Genomic DNA, 23,230 nt, shown 5'->3' with positions numbered 1-23,230 from the left:
ACGATACAGAAGACGATCCGTGAGGAGGCCATCGCTGGTTGTGCGGTTCCGTTGTGTTTTTCTGCCTATCTCTGTTGTGATGACTGTCCTTTCAGCAGAAACAGGAAAGCGAGGCCGCTGCCCACCAGGATGCTATCTGCTCTGATGAGTCATGACTGTGGCATTCTGGGCTGTGGGGCCACAATTTGGTGTAAACAACAAGATAAAACGGATTCATCTTGTCTAGGATCAGTGATCTGTGCCGTGCTTTAGCTGTGCTTTGACTTGACTGTGCTTATATTAGAACATCTCGTATATATACGCAGTCGTTGAAATCAGTAACTCTGCACCCACGTTTACTGTAGATCAGGGGTGGGCAAACAAAGCCGCAGATGGATGGAGTGTTTTGGTGATCCACCTCAAAGGAAAAAAAATTGGATATGTAGGAAACATTTTGCTTCAACACAAATTGAAACTGAACAAAAGCAAAGTTACAACAAAAAATCATTCTTTGAAGCCCCGTGGTGTTTAGCTCTTTATTGTAATGACTCTTAAAACACTTAAAATTGGATAAGACATATTTTATGACTAACTTACTATTAATATCATTTCTTCTAGTTCAATGGGCCGGATTAGAAAGCTTAACAGGCCGCATATGGCCCCCGGGCCATAGTTTGCCCATGCCTGCTGTAGATCCAACCCTGAAAATTCATGAAAATCTTTGGATGTGTGATTGCAGTGTGACGGGGATTCAATAACAAGGTCTTCATGCAGATTAATTAGAGAATTTATTACAATAAACTGAATTTACAGTGAGGAAAACATGATCCACCAACAAAACTTGACAGGAAGTAAGCGTGACATGGCAGCAGTGCACGCTGCTGCGTCCGGGGTCACATCAATTGACTCGCACTGACATGGCCACAACTTAAATACACGATTCAAGTAAGAGAAGCGACGTGATTAATGATAAACATATGAAACAGAATGTTATTCTGCTACTGTGCAACACACAATAAAAAAAAAATTTGAATTGTATCGACTGCAGATGTTTAGAGAGTCCAGCCCTCAGGAAGTGTATTTCTTGACGTATTTTTTTGAACACCAAGTGAGGCGCAGCCCCACCTAACCATCACCTCAAGTACTGCAGTGACTGAGAAGACGAAGAAACGTTTGGTTGGTGTCGAGCGGAACAAACCGACGACACAGCAGAAGCGGAAACTGCTTATTTACACACTTACTATCTCTGTTTCACATTTTGGTCATTTGTGGTGTTAATATATAAAATTCCGAGAAGCACTTTAAACATTCACAGCTAACAGCCAAGGTTTCTTTTCTGTTTTTGAAGGCGGCGGAGCCAAATGAGCATTTCAACGCCAATTCTGGTCTTAAAAATTAGAAGCATTTTGTCTTTAAATGTTAAACTTTTTGCTTTTCTTTCTTTTTTTTTTTCAGAAAAAAAGTTGCATAAATGTACTTGTGTATTTTTAATGAGGTAGCATTTGCCATTTTAAGATGTTTCATTATTCTGAAAATTATTATTTATTTATGTCGGCGTGAGCAGTAGCAGCAAATACTTGCATATATTACAAAATGAACAATGGGAACTTTTCAAAGTGCAAATCAAACTGGGCCTTGCACCATTTTTATTATTAACTTTTTTGAGAGTGCATGTTATCTATCTAGCTATCTACTTGTTTGATTTTCAATGGCTGTCGTGTCAGGATGCTCACTGAGTGAAGGAATCTGGGTGTGTTGAGGCTAAAACAGAGCTGGTATTCTGGCAGGAAGTGTGAAATGTTTCCCAGTATTTCGATATATATAAGTATATATGTATATATGTATATATATATATATATATATATATATATATATATATATATATATATATGTATATATATATATATATATATATATATATATATATATATATATATACACATATATATATATACATATATATATATATATATATATATATATATATATATATGTACATATATATATATATATATATATTTATATATGTATATATGTATATATATGTATATACATATACACGTATATGTATATATATATATTAATATAAGAATAGTAATATATAATTAATATATATAAATAATATTATATTAATATCTGTACGTATCGTTATTGGTTTTGCCTCCGATAATGAAAACCCGAGAACGCCGGGTTTCGCCAAACGTACAGGAATCATGGATGCTTGTGGGGCTGCAGGTAAGGACTGTGTCTGTCTATATGTGTGCACTTTTGTTTCCTTTTTGTGTGCACTTTACCTCATTCCTATTCCATGAGACAAAATGTTTAAAATAAATATTGCACTTTTCCATAACTTAAGTTGAAGTGGTGTTCTTAATTTGCTACAACGTTAATTTGTGGAATGCATCTAGTTAGGCATCACAATAAAAGTAGGTAATGTGTTAATTCCACGGCAAGAGATATGTGATGTGACCTACAATTAGTTTTGGGGGAAACAAAATCTCCTTCATATATCGTTGTTACCAGACACAGAAATTAAGAGAAATTAAACGTTTGGACAATATCGGCTTATCGGATATCGGCAAAAAGTCACTATTGGACATCCCAAATATATATGTATATATATATATATATATATTCGCACCCTTTTGGCCTCACCCTGACAATCGACAAGAGACTCGATAAGGAATCGGATCAATCAGTGATATCGCTGACGGAATCGGAATTGCAAAATTCTTATTGAATTAAACTCGCAGGCAGCTTCCAACACGTTGATCTTCTTCCTGCTCTATCCACCCAGCACCTTCATGGCTCTCTTTCCGTCCTCCATACTGCCACACTAGGTGGCGCTGCTCCGGTCCGCAGGCACAAGAACGGCCCCTGGTGTGCTGCCCAGCTGCTCAGCGTGGTCTGGCCGGCGGCTCCAGCCGATTGGACAAGGCAGTCAGCACCTGGTCGAACTTGGCGTGTCTCAGTGCCTGGCTCTCCTCCGCTCCCCGGTTCCCCCACAGCAGCCTCATCTGGAAGTCGGTGAGGAAGAGCTCCAGCACCTCCGGCTGCTCCTGGCAGCCTGCAACAGCAAAGCCAGAACATCAGCCAGTGTTCTACCTTCACCTTCGCCTGCATTTCCATGACAGTTTTTCGCAAAATAAAAGCGATATTTCTAAAATTTCCACAAAGTACATTACTACACAAGAAGCACATAAGCCGTAAATCTTGTAAAATCTCGTCCCGTGAGACCCCACTTTGAGGAGGATGCAGGTACAAAACATTTTGCCATGTTTGTACCTGTTGTTTGCTGCCAAGAATGGTTGTTATATTTTTCTCTTTGAATTTAACTAGTAATGACAAGTAATGACTTATTTGAAAAAAAGTAACTACTTTACAACGATAACTGTGTTGTGCTCAATGCTCTAATAATCTATCACTGAATCAAACTTTTCATCTTATTCAATATTTTTGTTTCTTTTCAGATTCTCTTTCCCTCCTCACGTACACTTGAGCTTGCTCTGGGCGTTGGAGCTGTAGATGGCGCCCAGCTGGGCCATGGTCCTGGCCGCTCCCAGGTGAAACATGACCACGTCCACGCCCACGTCGGCCACGTCCCAGGGCTCCGCCCCCTCGGCCGCCACCACGCCCTTCTCCAGCAGCGAGAGGAGGGGCAGGACGTGGGGGAAGGTGGTGTGGGACAGCGAGCAGCTCTCTGCGGGGCAGACACACACAGGGGAAGGGGGCAGGGAGGATCAGCGGTGCCAGGCTCGGTTCTGGTGGTGGCGGCCCGGTGGACGACGCTCACCTCGACCGTCGTTCAGACTCTTCACAAACGGCCTCAGCGTTTTCTCGTAGAGGATGGCGCCCTCTGTGTGCCGCTGCCGCAGCGCCGTCCACGTCTGCTCCAGGCGGGACACCTGGCAGAGGCGGGAAACCAGCGGACCAATCAGCTGCCGTGCTGCAAACCTCCAGAACTGTCATGTTTCATGTGCTTTTAAAATACTGCGCCTGTGACCGCCGCCCTCGGTCAGGACTCTATGTTGTGTGTAGTGTGTTGTCTATGTTTGAGCTCAGTGATGAAATGGCGGTTAAATAGAAATCATCAAACAGATCAAACATTTTGAATTAAAAAAATAATATCTCCTGTCTTAAAGGTTAAGTGTATAGCACTTGCAACGTCTTTCACTCTCTCTCCCCCCTCCTGAGCTTGACAGTGAGCTACAGTGCTGGATACCTTGTCCACCTTCTTCATTGTCGTTGAAGAAGGTGGACAACCCACACCACAGCAAAATCCCCGTAAGTGTTAAACCTACTTGGCAATAAATGTGTTTCTGATTCTTATTCTGATTCTGATGAAAATCATAAATCAAGCCAAATACAACCCACTGGACCTTATATTTTATTATATTTTAATATCTTAATATTCACTGTGAGTTTAAGCTGGACTTTGAGATGGAGCTGCCAAAAACGCCTCCTCCACGGCTGTAAAGATAAGTCTTTTACAACATGTTGTTGTTTTTAATGAAGGTCGTCATGGTTTCAATTGACTGTCATTGAGTCAAGGGTCATCATGAGTTTTTGCATGTTCATGGTTGCGACGCAGCGTGATGGTGATGCCTCACCTGCGGCAGCTCCAGCGCCCTCATGACGGCAGCGAAGCCAAACATGTTGCCCATGGTGCTCTTGAGCTCGGCGGCGATCTGGATGATCTTGTGCAGCAGCGCAGCCCTCTCCTCGGTCGAGCCGGTGCAGCCCAGCACGTCCACGGCCAGCATGGTGGCCATGGTCTGGAACCTGGGGGCAGGAGGCCTTGGTTTTAACGTTTGGCTCTAGTTACAACCCAAGCAGCGAATCCAGGAAATATCAACAGCTGTTTAAATAAGCTCTTGCGTGAGCCAGTCAGGGGTGAAGCAAAAAGCAAAATCTGACGCCTTCTGTGATTCTGTTTGTTCGTCTTTTGGAGCAAAAATTCCAGTATGGCATCATCCAAGCAATTCTATAATTTCATCACTCTGCTAAACTTCTGATCTGTGTGTGTGTTTGGATGGCTTCCTCTCTCACCGCTCCAGCAGGTCCAGTCTCAACTGTTGTCCGTGTGGCAATGTGAGCAGCTCGACACCCGAACTGACTCCCATCATCCTTTGCACCTCGGGGCTCACGTCAAGGATTCTGGCCACCTGGGAAGCAAAGACGCAGAGCTTCAGGTTACACAAAGTGAACACAATCCTGTGCAAAATTCTGCACCCTTGTGTGGTAAGGAATTCTTTCTTTTAAATTTTGATTCACCTGCAGTGAATTGTTACTTACTTGCTATTATTTATTATTATTACTAAGTTATTATTATTATTACTTTTTACTTGTTTTTATTTCTTACTTTATTACTTGTCTTGTATTTAACACTGTCAAAAAAGTCCACCCTCACTTTCCATTTATTAAACACGCAGAAAGGAATCAGCCTAGGGATCCGCCCTTTGTGATGTCACCAATGACAACACCCCGAGCTCTGTTGGCTCCGTCCTCTGATACCACCGTGTTTTCGTCCCCTTCCAAACGTGTGTGAGGCCCAACAAGGATCAGTTCAGTTACATTTTTGGAGGAGGCTGCAAACATAGGGCTAAATAACCTTGTCTGGTTATATAAATAATTAATCCTGAGAATATATAAGAACTTTAAAAAAGAAAAAAAACAAGAAAACATGTACCACACAGTCGGCCTTGGTGATGTGTTGTGCCGCCGTCCTGGGGTCGAGCTCGGCCAGCAGCTCCTTCACCCTCCGCAGGATGCCCACCTCCAGGGGCTTGTTCTGCCGGGGCATCAGCGCCGACTGGTACCTGGCCGGTCTGAAACAGGAAACCGTCTCCACCAGCGGCGAGACGTAGACGCTGTCGCCGCCCAGCTTCGGCGGAGCGTCGCCTCCGGGAGCCTCGTCCTCCTGCAGCCTCTCCACGTAGCTGTGAGGCCCGGGGCACAGCTCCGTGTAGCCTGACGAGTCCTCGTTCAACCCGGGCCGGGGTCCGTCCTTGGGTTGTCTGCTTAGAGTGGCGCAGGGAGAGGGCAGATGTCGCGGGGTAACCGGGCGGCTGCCAGGGGAAGTGGGTGGAGCCACTCCGGCTATGTGGTGGACTGGGGAGACGGCAGGAGGATAGAGAGTCAAGAATATTCTGGCTTCAAATGCAAGCAAGCAAGTTTTGGTTCAACCTGAATATGGAACAAACAGAAGCTTAATATCATACAATAAATAACTTCACGTTGCAGACATGCAAAGTCAAATTTCAAATAAAAAAAAACTCAAAATGAAATAAAATAAAATAATTAATAACAATAATATTATTAATAAAAAATATATACACACAAATACTTGAGCTATCACTACCACTGATAACAACTTGCCCACAATAAAGAAATACAGCGTGATGAGACAAGAGTTCAGCCATATCTCTGCACCAGGTCTCAAGTCTACGGGGTTAGAGTTAACAGGGCTGTTTTCCACGTGACATTCCCCTTCATCCCCTCCCATATGCAGCCAATGTGCTGCTCCGTATTGTCCACCCCTGCCCCCGCACATGCACACCCTGAACTTTAGTCGCGCTGCCGTCTGCGGACACACACTGAGCTGCTCTGGCCGTCAGAACTGGACGACAGTCTTCACCTTCTCAGCCTGAGACACAATCGCCTGCTGACACCTGAATTCTGACTGGGACGTTTTCTGTAAGTGTTTATTCAGAAGTCAGTCACTAAATTTCTTGTATGTCAGTGTTGGTGTTCTTGCCATTGTGTTAGTGATGTGGTGAGTGCTACTGTGTGTGTTGTTTTTTTTTCTTGCCAAAAGTTGAGGGAGATGCATAGGGCTTACAAAGGGATGTTTTGCTCCGAGCAGCTCACAAAAACTAGGGAACGACTTCCAGAAGTTTCCTCTGAAGCTCGCTAACACACCAGCATTGCGACTAAGCTGCAGGAAAGTGTCTGACATCACAAAAGAGGTATTCACGTTCAGCTAAAAACAGCGAGAAGGGGGTCGGAGCAAAACAGAGCAAATTTACTATGACAGGAAATTAAAAAAAAAAAAGTAGCGATTACATAACAATCACCGCTTATCACAACTGGAGGATTCTATAACATGTTCAAGCCCAAGTTCACAGATGTCTCTGGCATTTATGGATCCATATCTCAAGGGTCTTTGACCCCCGGTTGCGTAAATTCAACATACAGCGGCTGTGAGAGCTCCGAGTGTCGTAGCTCAACATCCATCAGTGCTGAGCAGCACATGAGCGTGAAAACAAAGCTGTGAAAAACGAGACGAAAGGCAAAGGCAAAACAGCCTAAGTGAACCTGCGGATTTGCAATGTGAGATTCCTGAACAGAGACGTTGCATAATCATGTAACACAATAATACAATTATGCAAGTGCAGGGAGAAAAGACTGAGAGAAAAACCCTAAACCTCATGAGGCAAAAGATGCATTTTTGGGAAGAAAAGCTGCAAAAGGAGCTTTGAGGTGTGAACATTTATTTTCCTTTACAACTAAAATGACAATGATGTGGGTTGGTTTACTGTGTGTTGCTTGGCCTGATACATAACTTGGTTGCAAGACACAAAATAAAGTTCAGAAATTTTTGTAAAATGGAGTCATGTAGCTAAAGAAAACAAAGCAAACCACACGGCACAATTCTTCCTTCAAAAAGCAGGAGTCAGACTTTTTTATAATTTGAAAAATACCCCAAATAATTTCTGATTGTTTGAGCAAATGTTTCAAAACATACGTCCTTAGAAAAATAAAAAATAAAACTAAAACAACACGCAAAAAATGTCTGACATCTATGCACGTCCTGTCAGAATCTCTTTCAGACATGCAACGGCAGACCTTAGTGATTCTTGCGACGCTGCTGCTCTGCTCCTCGATGGTGGCCAATGCAGGAAAGGTCTTGGTGTTTCCTCTGGATGGAAGCCACTGGGTCAACATGAAAGTCCTCATTGAAGAGCTTGATTCCCGAGGTCACGAGGTCACAGTGGTTCGGTCATCAGACTCCTGGTACATCAAGGCAGAATCTCCGCACTACAAGTCCATTATCATAAATTCCACTTCTGGTTTTGATGAGAAAGAATTTGGCTTATTTGTGACGAGGATGCTGACAATGCGGCGAGAAGGTGCTTCAATCTGGAGTCGCATGTGTCTTGAGTATGAGCTAGTGGAGGAGTTCTACCAGATGCATAAACAAATTGTGGAGATGGTGAAGCTGATGTTTGAGGATGCAAAACTGATGCAGAGTTTCCATGATACCAAATACGACTTAGTCCTAACGGATCCTGGAATTGGTACAGGGGTATTTATGGCTCATCGTTTGGGTCTGCCACTTGTCTTCAATGTGAGATGGACCGTCCAGGGTGAGGGCCATTACGCAATTGCACCTTCGCCATTCTCCTACGTTCCAGTAGCAGGATCTGAGCTGACTGACAAGATGACCTTCCTCCAACGGGTTAAGAACATTCTGATGTACATGTTTACTCGTCTGCAAATTTGGTATGTCACAGACCCAAACTACATACCTTTTGTTCACCAGTACTTTGGGAAAGATGTTCACTACATGGAGCTGTTTCAGGCAGCAGACATCTGGCTAATGAGGAACGACTTCATTTTTGAGTTCCCACGACCGACGATGCCAAACGTTGTCTATATGTCGGGATTTCAGTGCAAACCCTCCCAGCCTCTGCCAAAGGAGCTGGAGGACTTTGTCCAGAGCTCCGGTGAACATGGTGTAATTATTATGACACTGGGAACACTGGTGCCCAAACTCCCTGAAGACATCACTGAAGACATTGCCTCTGCTTTTGCACAGCTTCCTCAGAAGGTCATATGGAGACACAAGGGAAAAAGACCATCCACGCTTGGCAACAACACTTTAATGTTGGACTGGCTTCCTCAAAATGACCTCCTGGCTCATCCCAAGACCAGACTTTTTGTTGCCCACGGAGGCACCAATGGAGTGCAGGAGGCCATCTACCACGGTGTACCCCTTGTTGGCCTTCCGCTGATGTTTGACCAGGAGGAAAACTTCTTCAGGATGAAGGCAAAAGGTGTGGCCAAAGTGGTGGACATTGCAACTGTAAACAAGGACAACTTCCTGGAGGCGCTGAAAGAGGTCCTGTATAATCCAAGCTACAGGGACCACATGAAAACACTGTCCAACCTGCAGAGGGATCAGCCCATGAAACCACTGGATCGCGCCATGTTCTGGATCGAATTTGTCATGAGGCACAAGGGAGCAAAACATCTCCGGACGGAGTCTTACAAGATGTCCATGATCCAGTACCACTCGATTGACGTTGTGGCCTTTCTGTTGGCTGTCGTTCTGTTTGCATTTTTTGTTTTCATTTCCACAATAAAGTTTTTGTGGCGTATAGTCTTTTGCCGACGTAAAGTCAAAAAGGAATGAGCAAAAAAGTCACAAGAATGTGGTGTACTTACTTGTTACATAAAGTAAAGAAAATTATAACAGCCATAAAACCTCTATATTTAAAGTGATAAAGCAGATGACATGGCTTGGTCTGTGCATAGCTTAACATAGTTTTCACTTGTTCTGTATATAACCTCTCATGATAACATTAAAAATTACAGATCCTATGCTTGTGTATTTATTGGACTATGTTCGTGCTTGGTGGCAGTCACTGTGTCTATCGAATAAAGACCTGATGTCATTAATTATGGTATCTTTTTATACTCATTTAAACAAGAGGGTATTTTGGTTTTTTTGCAATCTGACAACATCTAAAGTATGTGACAGTGTCTTTTTGAGTCTATTTGCCTTTTTGCATTTGAATTACAGATTTGTGAAACAATTTTTTTTTATACAGCTTTCAAGTGAATATCAAAATTAGACACTAATTTCACGAAGTTGTATTAGGATGGTGCTAATGTTATAAAAATCTATCAATTGTGTTATTTGGTTCATCATATGTGGTTGGGTGTCACATTAATTTGAAGTTTTAGGTAAATTAGAATAAAAAAAACCCTGCAAAATCTGACATGTATCTATCTACATTCTGTCAGAATCTCTTTCAGACATGCAACGGCAGACCACAGTGATTCTTACGGCGCTGCTCTGCTCCTTGATGTTAGCCAATGCAGGAAAGGTCTTGGTGTTTCCTCTGGATGGAAGCCACTGGGTCAACATGAAAGTCCTCATTGAAGAGCTTGATTCCCGAGGTCACGAGGTCACAGTGGTTCGGTCATCAGACTCCTGGTACATCAAGGCAGAGTCCCCGCACTACAAGTCAATCACCGTAAATTCTACAGCTGGTTTTGATGAGAAAGAATTTGGCTTATTTGTGATGAGGATGCTGACAATGCGGCGAGAAGGTGCTTCAATCTGGAGGCGCATGTGTCTGGAGTATGAGATGATGGAGGAGTTCAAACAAATGAATAAACATGTTGTGGAAATGGTGAGGCTGATGTTTGAAGACACCAAATTGATGCAGAGTTTCCACGATGCCAAATACGATTTGGTTCTGACTGATCCTGCAGTTGGTACAGGGGTGCTTCTTGCACATCGTTTGGGTCTGCCACTTGTCTTCAATGTGAGATGGACCATCCAGGGTGAGGGCCATTACGCAATTGCACCTTCGCCATTCTCCTATGTTCCAGTACCGGCATCTGAGCTGACTGACAAGATGACTTTCCTCCATCGGGTTAAGAACATTCTGATGTACATGTTTACTCGTCTGCAAATTTGGTATATCACAGACCCAGTCTACATCCCTTTTGTTCACCAGTACTTTGGAAAAGATGTTCACTACATGGAGCTGTTTCAGGCAGCAGACATCTGGCTAATGAGGAACGACTTCATTTTTGAGTTCCCACGACCGACGATGCCAAACGTTGTCTATATGTCGGGATTTCAGTGCAAACCCTCCCAGCCTCTGCCAAAGGAGCTGGAGGACTTTGTCCAGAGCTCCGGTGAACATGGTGTAATTATTATGACACTGGGAACACTGGTGCCCAAACTCCCTGAAGACATCACTGAAGACATTGCCTCTGCTTTTGCACAGCTTCCTCAGAAGGTCATATGGAGACACAAGGGAAAAAGACCATCCACGCTTGGCAACAACACTTTAATGTTGGACTGGCTTCCTCAAAATGACCTCCTGGCTCATCCCAAGACCAGACTCTTTGTTGCCCACGGAGGCACCAATGGACTGCAGGAGGCCATCTACCACGGTGTACCCCTTGTTGGCCTTCCGCTGATGTTTGACCAGGAGGAAAACTTCTTCAGGATGAAGGCAAAAGGTGTGGCCAAAGTGGTGGACATTGCAACTGTAAACAAGGACAACTTCCTGGAGGCGCTGAAAGAGGTCCTGTATAATCCAAGCTACAGGGACCAAATGAAAACACTGTCCAACCTGCAGAGGGATCAGCCCATGAAACCACTGGATCTCGCCATGTTCTGGATCGAGTTCGTCATGAGGCACAAGGGAGCAAAACATCTCCGGACGGAGTCTTACAAGATGTCCATGATCCAGTACCACTCGATTGACGTTGTGGCCTTTCTGCTGGCTGTCGTTCTGTTTGCATTTTTTGTTTTCTTTTCCACAATAAAGTTTTTGTGGCGTATAGTCTTTTGCCGACGTAAAGTCAAAAAGGAATGAACAAAAAAGTGTGATGACAATGACTGTGGTGTATTTACTTCGTTCTCATGGTGTGATTTTGCTCATTTAGAGTTATGAATCAGACAATCGGACTCGGTCTCTGGACAATTGGAATGAACAAGGTCTATTTTGATCAAGTATATAGATCTGTAAATTAGACATTTTTTGATATAAGCCATAAATCTTCAGCTGTATTAAATACAACAAAGGGCTCTCTGTGTGATTCTGTTTGTTGTTCTGTCTGTCCTCGTGATGCTGTTCTTGTCTTTAAAATTGCCCCATGGGCACAAATAATTTTTTTTTTAATTGACTTGAAAATTGAACAAGTACATTGGGTTTTTGTGTTAGTTCCATCCAGACCTGGACATGTGTGTGTGCGCGCGCGTGTATTATATTATTACATTTTATATATAATATACAGTATAGATGTACTTTATATACATATACATATACATATACATATACATATACATATACATATACATATACACATACATACTTCTACATATACATCTAAATTTATATACACACACAGTCACATACACACACACAAACACACATCTGGGCATCAGAATTAAGTGTTGAACTCACTGTTGCTGTGTGTAGTAGAGGCAGAAGGTGGTGGTTCTTCTGGGGTTGACTGCTGTTCCTCCTGCTTCCTGCGTAAGTCTGCCCCCTTGTGGTGGAGAGAGGAAGGACTGGAAGGAGACAAACACGATCAGATCATTCTTTTCCCAACTGAATTCCCACCTAAGTACCGTCTATCTCTGAAGAAATTTACCGCAGTTACATTCACACTCATTGTCCTCAACCGATGGCCCAAAAATGCATTCAAAGCACTTGACAATATCTGACCTTCTTGGACAGGTGGTCTCCTCTCCACGGTATGACGGTGGGCTGACAGAGATGCCGAAAGCCGTCTCCAGATAGCTGAGAGGCAACGTCCTGTTCACCGGCCGGTGAATCTGAGCTCTGCTCCATCGGGTCAGTGCTGCCTTACTGCCCACGTAGAAGTGAATAAGAGCCGGCACAGAGTCGAAGGCCTCATCCTCCAGGCTGTACTGGTGTAGGTCTCACTAGATTGGACTACTGTCTTTCTGATGAGAAAGTGAAGGGTTTTCTGCTCCCAGTGCCCAGTGAGGACAAAGTCGCCTTGATGGGACTGAGAGTCTCGGATGAGGAAGTCACCGTCGTTCACCACCAGACTCTCTGCAATCTGAGGGCAAATTTGACAACATTATTCAGGCGTGCGTGGGTTTAAAATTAGACAAGACTTGAAATTACCAACCATAAACCCACCAGGGAACTGTTTACTACACTTTACTACAGTTTATAACATGCTAAAACAGAAACACGTGGACCCCAGATGGCTTCTGAATGAAGGTCACAGAAGAGAAAAGAGGACCAACGAGTCCACTCAGGACGCATGCACGTGTGTGAGTGTGTGTGTGCGCGCGTGTGTATGTTTGGTACGTACCTCCCAGGGTATGTGTCCGTGGTACCAGGCGTGGCTCTTCAGGTTCGTTCCGCTCAGCTTCAGCTCCTCCTCCAGTTGCTTCCTCAGTTTCTCCGACGGCGGCTCCAGCCAGAACTTGTCCTTGCAGAACTTGAAGGGCATCACAGGCGCAAAATATCAGATATGCAACTCACAAAAAAGCAAAAACAAACAACCAACCAACAAAAACAAGAAACAGAGGTATGGCCGTCTCTGACTGCAGGTTTGAGTCCCAGCAGAGCATCTGTCCAGCTCTGCAACAGCAGACCCTTCCCTTCAAAATAAATGTTCACCCCCTGGAAGGAAAGGCATTGTGGGTAAATGTCCGGTCCTGCCTCATTGCGCTGGGAACAGTTTTGAGTGTGCGTGTGAAGAGGCGACAGAGGTGGTTGGTGGAGCTGGTGGTGAGCGTGGAGGACGGACAGAGAACTCTGGCACAGAGTTCCCACTGGCACCCACGAGACCCCGACCCAGGCTGGAGGCCTGGCCCGGTTGCTGCAGCAACCATCGTGTGACTGTGTGTGTGTTTGTGAGTGCGTGCGGTTGGGGGTCATCACTCAGTCAAGCTTTGTTTAGAATGTTCTTACACACACACACACACACACACACACACACACACACACACACACACACACTAAAAAAAAGACCTCACTAATGATACTGTATATCAAGACTTTGCTGTGATGACGGACTGGGAAAGGTCTCGCTGTGGGGCCCGTGCACACACACACACACACACACACACACACACACACACACACACACACACACACACACACGTTGACTGGTTTGTGTTATTATTCACTGGAGTGATGTGGTGTTTTTCTTCCCACTGACACCTCCCACCCCTCACGCTTGTCCCAGTGGGCTGTGAATTAAGGGGTGGGAACCGACCAGAGGCACTTCAAAACAAGTGTGTGTGCGTGTGTGTGTGTACGCGTATTGGACTTGGGAAAGACCTGGGAGCCCCGTGCCTGTGTGTGTGTGTGTGTGTGTGTGTGTGTGTGAGAGCGGGTGTGTGTGCAAACCTTAATTTCATCAGTGTTATCATTCATTGCCAACTCGTCCCATTCACACAAGTTTGTTTGTCAAGTGTTCAATTAGAAGCCGACGGGGTGGAAATTTTCTCTCGCTCTCTGCACTCCGGAGCTGCCGGCTGAATCGAGGCCGCCTCCGTTTCCCGTGGCAACGGCGGCGGCTTCAAAGCAACTCGCTGCCGAGAGGCGCATTCCCCTTTCTGTCACCCATCCTGATTGAATTACCGCCCTGTGAGTGGCGCGTTGGGAACAAACGGCAGCAGGGAGAGTTTACTTTTCAGTAGCGCGGGGCACAAAGTGTCTTGTGAAGACAAAAGGAAGCGCGAGACGCAGCGCTGCAGCAAGAGGAAGACAGGATCCTCACACGGAAAACATATTTCTGAGCTGATGTGCAAAGAAAAGCTCACCTTGACATAGTCGCCGCCGCCGCCGCAGTCGGTTGCGTCCTTTCCGCTGGAGAAACAAAACATGTTGACATTAACAACATTCAGTGACACTTTCACATGAAGGTCGGCTACTTCCGCCGCCTCTGCAGAGCTCCACATCAGTCTAGCAACACATTTAGCCCTCTGTTTACGGCCTCCGGCTAAACTTGATGCGTCGCTGGACCTTCTGAAAGTGAGGCGGGCTCAGAGGGCGGGGCCAACGTTGTGACATCACAAAGGTCTGATTTTCAGAAATTAAATGTTGGATGTTTTGGGTGGAGATTTGCATGAATAGTCTGATTTTTTTAAACTTGTTTATATCCTGCCAAGCAAGACAGGATGTAAACATGCAAGCGGTAAACTTTTACACGTAAAGGAGCCAGAAGCGATCTTCAGCTATTGACAATCTCTGCCGCAACTGAAGGACCTTGGATTTCATCTCGGGTGCGTAGCAGCGATGCACTTAATCCATCAGATTTACTACTAGCAGCGAGGTTGCGTGTCTCTTTTTGTGCGTCATCTTACACAATCCTGTGTGTGAATCTCTGTGTGCCTCCACCCAGGAACGCATTGCGACATAACAAAGTGGTGGAGGTGCGATGGGGAACCATCACGGTGCACTGCGGAGCCGCCCAGCTGCCAAACAGCCTGTTTGACGACACCATTAGGAAATCTCTCTCTCTCTCTCTCTCTCTCTCTCTCTCTCTCTCTCTCTCTCTCTCTCTCTCTCTGCCAGATGATGTTGGTGCTGCACTGCTGGCAGCTGGACTCGCACCCAGTCAAAGAGCGGCTCCACACATGGGAAACTCTGCTTTGTTTCACTGACGTTACACACACAAAAAAGGGGATAAACGCTCAGGCTGCATTTGGATGTTTTCTCTCTGACAACACTGTGCGTGCGTGTGTGTCTGTGAAATCACACGTTGGCAAAGACCATATGTGTTTTTTTTTGTTTTTTTTTAGATCGCTGTTACTCAACATGCTGCATATTTCCAGGAGAGGCATTCGGGGAGTCGACCTTCTGTTCCCAAGCACAAACTCGCACACAAACAGATGTGGACACACTGCTGGAGGATTGCATGAGACACACGGCAAGTTGAAAAACTTTTTTGTCAACTTAAATCTTGTGTCAGCAGTTGCTGCTGGAATCTGGTTGAAACTATTTTGAGATGATGAGCGAAAAGAACAAAACAAAACCCCAAAGCAAACATTTAAGTTTTGTGGACTCAAAGAATGCATACAAACATAAACATTTATAAATAATATTAATATTGTTTAAAAAATTGGATTCAAATTGTGTTGAATTTTCTCATGAGTGGCGGCTTTAAAATATTGCCACATATGATCTGCAATAATTGTATAATAATACTTCTACTACATCTGATAATAATAATAATAATAATAATAATAATAATAATAATAATAATAATAATAATAATAATAATAATAATTGATCTTTTTCAGTCAGCTTTATAAGCTAGAAGAACAGCAGCATATTTAGTTGCACGGACAAAATCAAACACAATTTGTGTTTTCTGAGGAAAAAAAGGGAATCTGAAAATAAAACTATTAAAGTCAAAACTTTCCCACATGTGCAAAGAAGAAATAAACTGCATTCAAAGCACAGCTGCTTTGTGCCTGGTGACATCATTTGCAGCCAGAGGCGGCGCTGACCAGACACTTAGTCGGAGAAATTGTGGCGCCGACCTCCAGCAAACGCACCTGGCTGACACAAATAAACAACATTTAGCATTTTTTCTAGCATTAAACCACTAATTACAACTACTTTCCCCCCCTTTTTTCCTACTTGATAATGTTGCCATTAACTTCAGACATGTATGTTGTCCGATGGTGATGAATCGTAGAGGACAACCCGATCATGGTGAGGTTAATGCCCAGAAAATTCAAATATAGTTGAAGGAAAAAGAAAGAAAAGACGAAAATAAGAACATGAGAGTTTAGAGACAGAGGTTTGATACGAGTCATTCAACTGTTTTTGGTATTTTTGCAAAAAGGCCTGACACCACAGTGCGAACTTGTCAGTCTAGCAGCGTCCATGCAAGACGACCTCTCGGACAGATTTTGTCCTCTTACTGTTACAAAGTACAGCTGCTGTTGAGGCCAGGACGCTGACAGGGAACCCCCTCCATACAAACTCCAAGCTGCTGCTGCTGCTGCTGCAGCCCAGCCAGGATAAAACGCCCTTCGCCCGGGGAACTGCACTCCCCAACAACCATCATCAAATTTTACAGCACTTCCTGCACCCATGAGCCTCCAGACTCGGGCGACGCAGAGCAGCACAGAGTCCCCAACGAGTTGGAGTTCAAAGCTTCCGACTAACACGAAACAAATGTGACCCTGCCTTGGTGTGTCTGGCGGCGCGGTGGCTCACCGCAAGAGACACCAGCAGGAGTGCCTAGGCGGAAAAAGAAACTCTGAAGATCACTTGGCATTTTTTTAAAACTGTTTTTTTTTTTTTTTTTTTTTTAAAAAAAAGGTCAATCACAGCAACATACCATGCTGTGATTCGTCAGACTGAAAACGCCAGAGCATCTCTGCTTTCTCTGACAGAAAGTGGGCAGGAGACCAAGAATGCTGCACTTTGTCAGACTTGAAATGATGGAATTCTCAACAAGTCTCTCCAGTGGATATGTTGCCATAATAAACACATATATATGTATAAGCGGCACATAAGGGGGGAGCAGTGGGATTTCTCAGAGTCCCTCATAATCATTTGTCGACCAAAAGTACATCCAAACAGCACTCGAGCACAGTTTCTCTTATATACAACAGGAAGTGTATTTATTTATGTTCTCGTTTCCTTGCAAAGCAGCCAGATTCTGAGTATGTTCAGCCAGCTGAGTTGCCACAGTTGGGTTCGGACCGAGGCACCACAGTTAATTTATTTATTTATTCATTCATTAGTTGTTTGTTGGCTTGCAGATAGTCTGGATCATTTGTCGTTCCAGACCCTGAAGAAGACCAAACAAACAAATACTGGCCGATGTGAATGCACCGTTAGTTTTAAGGAGCGAGTTTGTGTCCTTGAATGCACCACCTCACATTAACAATGGTGGCTCGTTAGTTTGGATAGGAAGAGCGGCCAAAGAGAGCCAAGACAGACTGGAACGGCCATGGGATGGTGCTGGGCAGGCAACCAAAGTTATGAAGTTTTCTATCAGATCAGGAGAGGGATCTGTATCAGGAGTGCTGTTCAGCCCGCGAGAAATCAGGGAATCGTAAAAAATGTTTTTCGAAATAGTTATTTGGAAGCAGAAAAAGTACATGGTGCCGCTTTAACAGCTTGCATAAGAAACCTGCTTACTTCATATGAAAAGTCCGAGTCAGGTAAGAACCAGGCTGGACCGGAACAGTCAAGTAAAACAGAGGCTGCAACGTCTCAGCCAAAAAAAGCCTTTCAGTGTCCGGACTAAATCCAGAGCAAAGATCAAATTCCAGCACTTATGTAACACACAGTCTGTTCCAGTTTCACATTCATTCTAACATATATAGACACACACACACACACACACACACACACACACACACACACACACACACACACACACACACACACACACTGACAGAGACAGACTGGCTGACTGCAGATGGGTCCGCTGACCTCAGGTTTCACCACTCAGGAGCCTCACATGGCTCTATCAAACGCTGCTCATGCGCTAATAATACAGAAACACCGGTGTTCAGAAGGACTGCGTCTCGAAAAATGTCCGACATGAGTATGAGACTCGCTTTATCAGAAGACAAAAAACCCCTAACTAAACTCACACAGTACACAACACTCCCCCGCTGACAGAGAGGAACAACGGAACAAACACACAAACGCGCCGACTTGCTTCTGACTTCCGTCCTCACCTCCTCTCCTCCCGGAAGGAGCGACGGTCAGTGTCCCGGACTCCGCTCATCCTCTCCCGGTCCGTCCGGAGCGAACTGCCGCGACTCTGACACCAGCTGACCGACCCAACTCTTGGCTGCGCGGCCGCTGCGCATGCGCATTCCGCACTACTGAGTTTGACTCAGACGTCAACTACACGACCGATTCTTTCCCCCCAAATAACACCGATTAATTAATTCATTAAAGGCAGAAAAAACAAGGCGATTTTTTTTAAAGGTATATAAATACATTGAAACGTGGTTGATTTTAAAACTATTTAAATGAGTACAATGATCATTTAGAACATCACCCCTGAGCACAGAATACTGTAATAATTTTGCATTATAGTAATTAGTGGGGCAGCAAATTTGAAACACCTCCTGATGACGTCACTGCAGGACTTCCCCTGGTGTCAAAACTCTCCTCAACTCTTTCCTCAAGGTAAAATGTCTCCTCAAAAATAAAATTGGAACATATTGTTTAAAATTGTTTTTGCGTCCTATAAGAAAGTTTTGGAAAACAGATCCCCCTGTGATGTCACAAGTGGCATGGCATCAGAACTTGGGAAGAATTCTTAAATATGGCTAAAAGGTTTTGACACTCTCATGAGGTGGTTTTTCAGACGCATCCATATGGAGGTATATCGCAAAAGTGTCATGGAAACACTCCCCCCCCCCGCATTGACACGTCAGCGGACGTGACGTAGGGGATCAGGTGACAAGTTCACTTCATATGAAAATAGCGCCTTATGTTTGGACGGAGGAGGAGACAGAATATTTTTTAGAAGTAATCAAAGAGAAAAATATAGCAACCATTCTTGACAGCAAACAACACTGAAACGCAGAATGTTTTGTACCTTCGTCCTCCTGAAAGTGGCGTCTCGCGGGACGCGATTTTATGAGAATTACGGCTTTTGTGCTTCACACCATTCAATGGAAACACCTGACAATCGCAATTGTACTTTTTGGAAATTTTAGAAATATCACTTTTATTTTGCAAAAAACTGTCGTGGAAACACAGCTACTGACTCCTCTGCACACCAACTGAATGTGTGACTGCCGTCTCACCTGTCTCTGGCCTCTACTCCCTGCAGACAGATGGCGCTCCTGCTGGTGTCTGGTTTGTCGGAGACGCAGCGCTGCTCCCTGAGGGCCACCTGAGAAATGGGGTCCATGGGCACGTAGAGATCCTGGGCCGAGGACGTCTGGGGGCTCCTGGCTTTCTCCTCCCAAACCTCTCTCTGACTCTGACTGACGGCCTCTGAAGCGTCCCGGCCCTTGCTGAGAGTCTCGGCGGAGGGGTCAGAGGTCAGCGGGGTCAAAGGTGAAGCCCAGCTGGGCAGCGGGGTGGCAGGCAGGGGCCGGCCCGCGCTGTTCAGGCTGAGGCTGGACAGCGCGGCGAGCAGAGGGGAGGGCTGGACGCGGTCCTCCTCCCTCTCCCCCTCCCCCTCCCTCTTCCCCTCCTCCCCAGCCTCCTCTTTCTTCTTCTTCTTCTCTTTCATCCCCTTGAAGCTCTTCTTCTGCCTCTGGCTGCGCGGCACCGTCCCCACGTGCGTGTACATTTCGCCCGACTGGGCGTAGCTGGTGCGGTGGGGGCGGGGCTCCAGGTCGTCCACCCATTGGCTGCCCGCCGCCGGCTTGTCTACCACTCTGGGGGTCCCGTCCAACTCCGGGACGGCCACCGTGCTGCCGCCCCCCCTGAGTGACGGGCGACGGGCCGAGAGGTTGCTCAGGCTGCCGAGCCATTTGAGGCCTGCAGGAGGGAGGAAGGTGTTTTTAGTTCTAACTTAGAAACTCCTGAAAACGCATCAGGGAAGAGTTGCTCAAAGGTTTCCTTTTTTTCTATATTCGGAAAATAAAATTATAAAATAATGTGAAACAAGAATAATTTTTGATTAATGCAAAAAAAAACACCAGGCATTTGTTGTTTTATTTGGATAAAAGCAATGGACTTATTGCAGATATGATTATGCTACTTAAGTTCACACGTTTATCAAAGAAACTGTTTTGCGACAAATTAGAATTATTGACTGAGGCTTCGTGTTGATGCACACCAAAAATAACTAGCCTAAAATAAAATAAACCAAAAATGCTGATCCGAGACGTTACAAATGAGAGAGGAGGGAGAAAAAAAGAAGGACGCTGGCAGAAAGAGGCTGACTTCTCCTTTTGAAATGAGTCACGAAGGAACATTTTCTAAGAATTTGGTGATCGTTTTGCTGTTTTCTTCTTTTTTTTTTGCATCGCTGTGCAACATCTAACATTCCCGTCTCTGTGGAACTGATTAAATCTACAGGGTTTTTGTTTCATCTTTGTACCAAAATAAAGGTCAAGTTATTTCAAATAGTTCACAAACAGCCTTGGTCTCCTCAGAGGAATGTTTCCGAAGCACCATCTGCTCACATGCTGGATAGTTTGTGCCAGTCGATGCTGTTTGTCTGCGTTTCAGCCCTCAGGGAACCTTTTTTTAGACTACAAAATCATGACAGATATTTATTTTTCTCAGCTCAATGTAGAGGCGTTATTTTGAGAAAGAGAACCGAGAAGCAGAGAAGACGAAAATGTAAAAGAGCGTAGAAGCCTCACGCTTCAAGACTTTTAATGCATTCACTGTAAGTCACTGTACTACTGTTGTTTCTTTACAGCAAATTGACATTTTTCTTGTTTCTTTCAGGAAACAGAAGAAGTGAACATTGATTTGACTTTTTGGACTTTTTTGGAAACTCGCACATTCAAAATCTTCTTCAAAAGAAGGTTCTCCCGGCATCTCCATCCTGGAAAATACATTTCTTGATGAAAGCGAACGTTGAAGTCACTCCCACTTGGAGAGTCACACACGTGTGATTACGATTCATGAGTCTTCAGCCACTTTTCAAGGGAACTTGCAACAGGCCAAATGCGGACAAACTCAAAGAAAAGGCCTACGCTCGGTCTCGGGGCCTCGCTGAGCCGCAGCTGACGGCGACGTTGAGGCCTGAACAGCCGACAATCAGCCAGTCAGACGGCAGAAGAAGAGAAGTGCAGCCAGCCGCCGCCCTGGCAGACTTCTCTTCACTCAGCGCTACGCTGAACTCAGCCGGGGCCGCTCGCTATTCAGGGGCCACAAAAGACGGCCCTGTGCCCCCGTTCACAATGGGGCGAACAAACTGTTTGTAAGTGGAACAACAAGGGCACACACACACACACATTCGCAGCGAAGCGAGTGTCAGTGGGTCTCATTCTTTTAGCGGATTATGCAAATAAAGCCTCCGTCACTTGGCAACGTCAACGTCTGTGGATCTTTGTGTGGGAAACAAACTGAGGCCACAGAGATGCAAGTACTGTGTAGCTACAGTCGCTCCTGTTGTTGTGTTGGTGTGTGATGCTGTAAATAACATTGTAGATTTTTCTCTGTTTCAGACTTGAGATGACTATTGCATATTTTGTATTTCACTGCTTGCGTTGTAATTTTGTGAAAAGTTTGTCTTTAAAACAGCCAATATTGTTACCTTTTGAAAACCAAGTGTTTAAGATGCATTTTGCTGCATTTCACACCGTTAACACCTGTGATCGCACAACAGTGAAGAAACCCAAGATGAACGTGAGACACAAAGAATCAACCTCAGTTTCGGTAGATAAGATTATAAATGTTTTTAACTCCATAAATTTTTACAGAATTTGTGAAATTTTGAAGTCATAGTCATTGAGAGCTGAGACATTTTACATATAACTGCACCAGATTTTAATTGTAATGGTTTCAGTTTTGATGTAAACTTATAATAAACCATAACAACGAATAAACCAGTAAAATACACCATATTAAAATATTAACATACTTCACTTTTGGGAAGTAGGAGTAAGCAACAACAACACCATCCTGTCATATAGTTGCAATAAGACAAAAAAGAAAAAAATAATAATTTGTTGGCCATATGAGGTTTGATTTCTCATCTGTCACATGTTCACCAAACAAACGCCAAAACAGCAGCGTCACAAAGTAGAACAAAACTTACTCAGTTTTCGTTTGTTCATGTTTCACGGGCCGAAGTGGAAGATCTGCCCTGGAAACGCTCTCACACGCTCACACTCATGAAACACTGGCGGCAATGGTTCCTTCCACTTGTTGCTGCTGCAGTGTTGGAGTCACACTTTACTCAATAATCTGCTTCCTGCCAAGCACAGCGGAAGTAGGTAGGTAACTCAGAGAGAAGTTGAAAGATAAGCACAACTTCTTGCTGTTTCCTCACTTCCTTTCTCTTGCAACTCTCTTTCGTTATAAACAACATTGAGCCTCTGTCAGTCATTTTCGATGATCGATTATCCGTTCCATGAAACACCAGGAGTGGGCTCACTGTGACTCGGACCCCTCTGCTTTCCAAACTGGTACTCATAACATGACCACAGCTGCTCTGACAGGAAAAGACTCCAAACTGCTCCGTGTGCCCCGTGTGACAAATCTGATATATCAGTGTTGTGAAAATCAGAACATGGTGTGGAAACAAGTACACGGACGTACTGTGTACTTTCTTTAATTGCAAAAATACTTTGGTTTTCACCTATACCACTTTTCAGACCTTTTTCTTCTTCTTGTTAAACCCCTGTGAGGCAACATTGCAAAAAGACAAAAACAAAAACAGAACGACAACGACAAAATAAAACAAAATTAAAATTAAAAACTGCAGATCTTGACGAGAAAAGGTCCAGCAGCTGTCTGTTGAAAATGTCGGGTTTCAGCCTCCTGCTTCAACTGATTCTTTGGGACCAACTTTCTTGGAAATAACACCCTTTGTGACATCA

The 23,230-nt window shown here is 44.5% G+C and overlaps 1 protein-coding gene and 2 pseudogenes across 1 annotated transcript; 2 read left to right on the top strand and 1 right to left on the bottom strand.

Annotated features, from left to right (window-relative positions):
* Positions 1-2,089: 2,089 nt before the first annotated feature.
* sh2d3cb (SH2 domain containing 3Cb) lies at positions 2,090-22,789 on the bottom strand. The gene is given in 13 exon segments (XM_076046975.1): positions 2,090-3,046; positions 3,473-3,679; positions 3,773-3,884; positions 4,590-4,761; positions 5,029-5,144; positions 5,669-6,090; positions 12,198-12,304; positions 12,462-12,672; positions 12,675-12,822; positions 13,084-13,212; positions 14,546-14,591; positions 19,523-20,207; positions 22,447-22,789. Coding segments are annotated over 13 exon segments (2,544 nt in total). The 5' UTR covers positions 22,466-22,789; the 3' UTR covers positions 2,090-2,876.
* LOC142902130 (UDP-glucuronosyltransferase 2B31 pseudogene) lies at positions 5,092-9,585 on the top strand (annotated as a pseudogene).
* LOC142902131 (UDP-glucuronosyltransferase 2B31 pseudogene) lies at positions 6,574-11,829 on the top strand (annotated as a pseudogene).
* Positions 22,790-23,230: the final 441 nt, after the last annotated feature.

The sequence above is a fragment of the Nelusetta ayraudi genome, unplaced genomic scaffold, assembly GCF_046127955.1.
Source record: "Nelusetta ayraudi isolate G7.1 ecotype Tasmania unplaced genomic scaffold, CSIRO-AGI_Nayr_v1 ptg000092l, whole genome shotgun sequence".
Lineage (NCBI taxonomy): Eukaryota > Metazoa > Chordata > Actinopteri > Tetraodontiformes > Monacanthidae > Nelusetta > Nelusetta ayraudi.
Note: the sequence above shows the minus strand (reverse complement) of the source record. Positions and strands in the feature narration are given on the sequence as shown.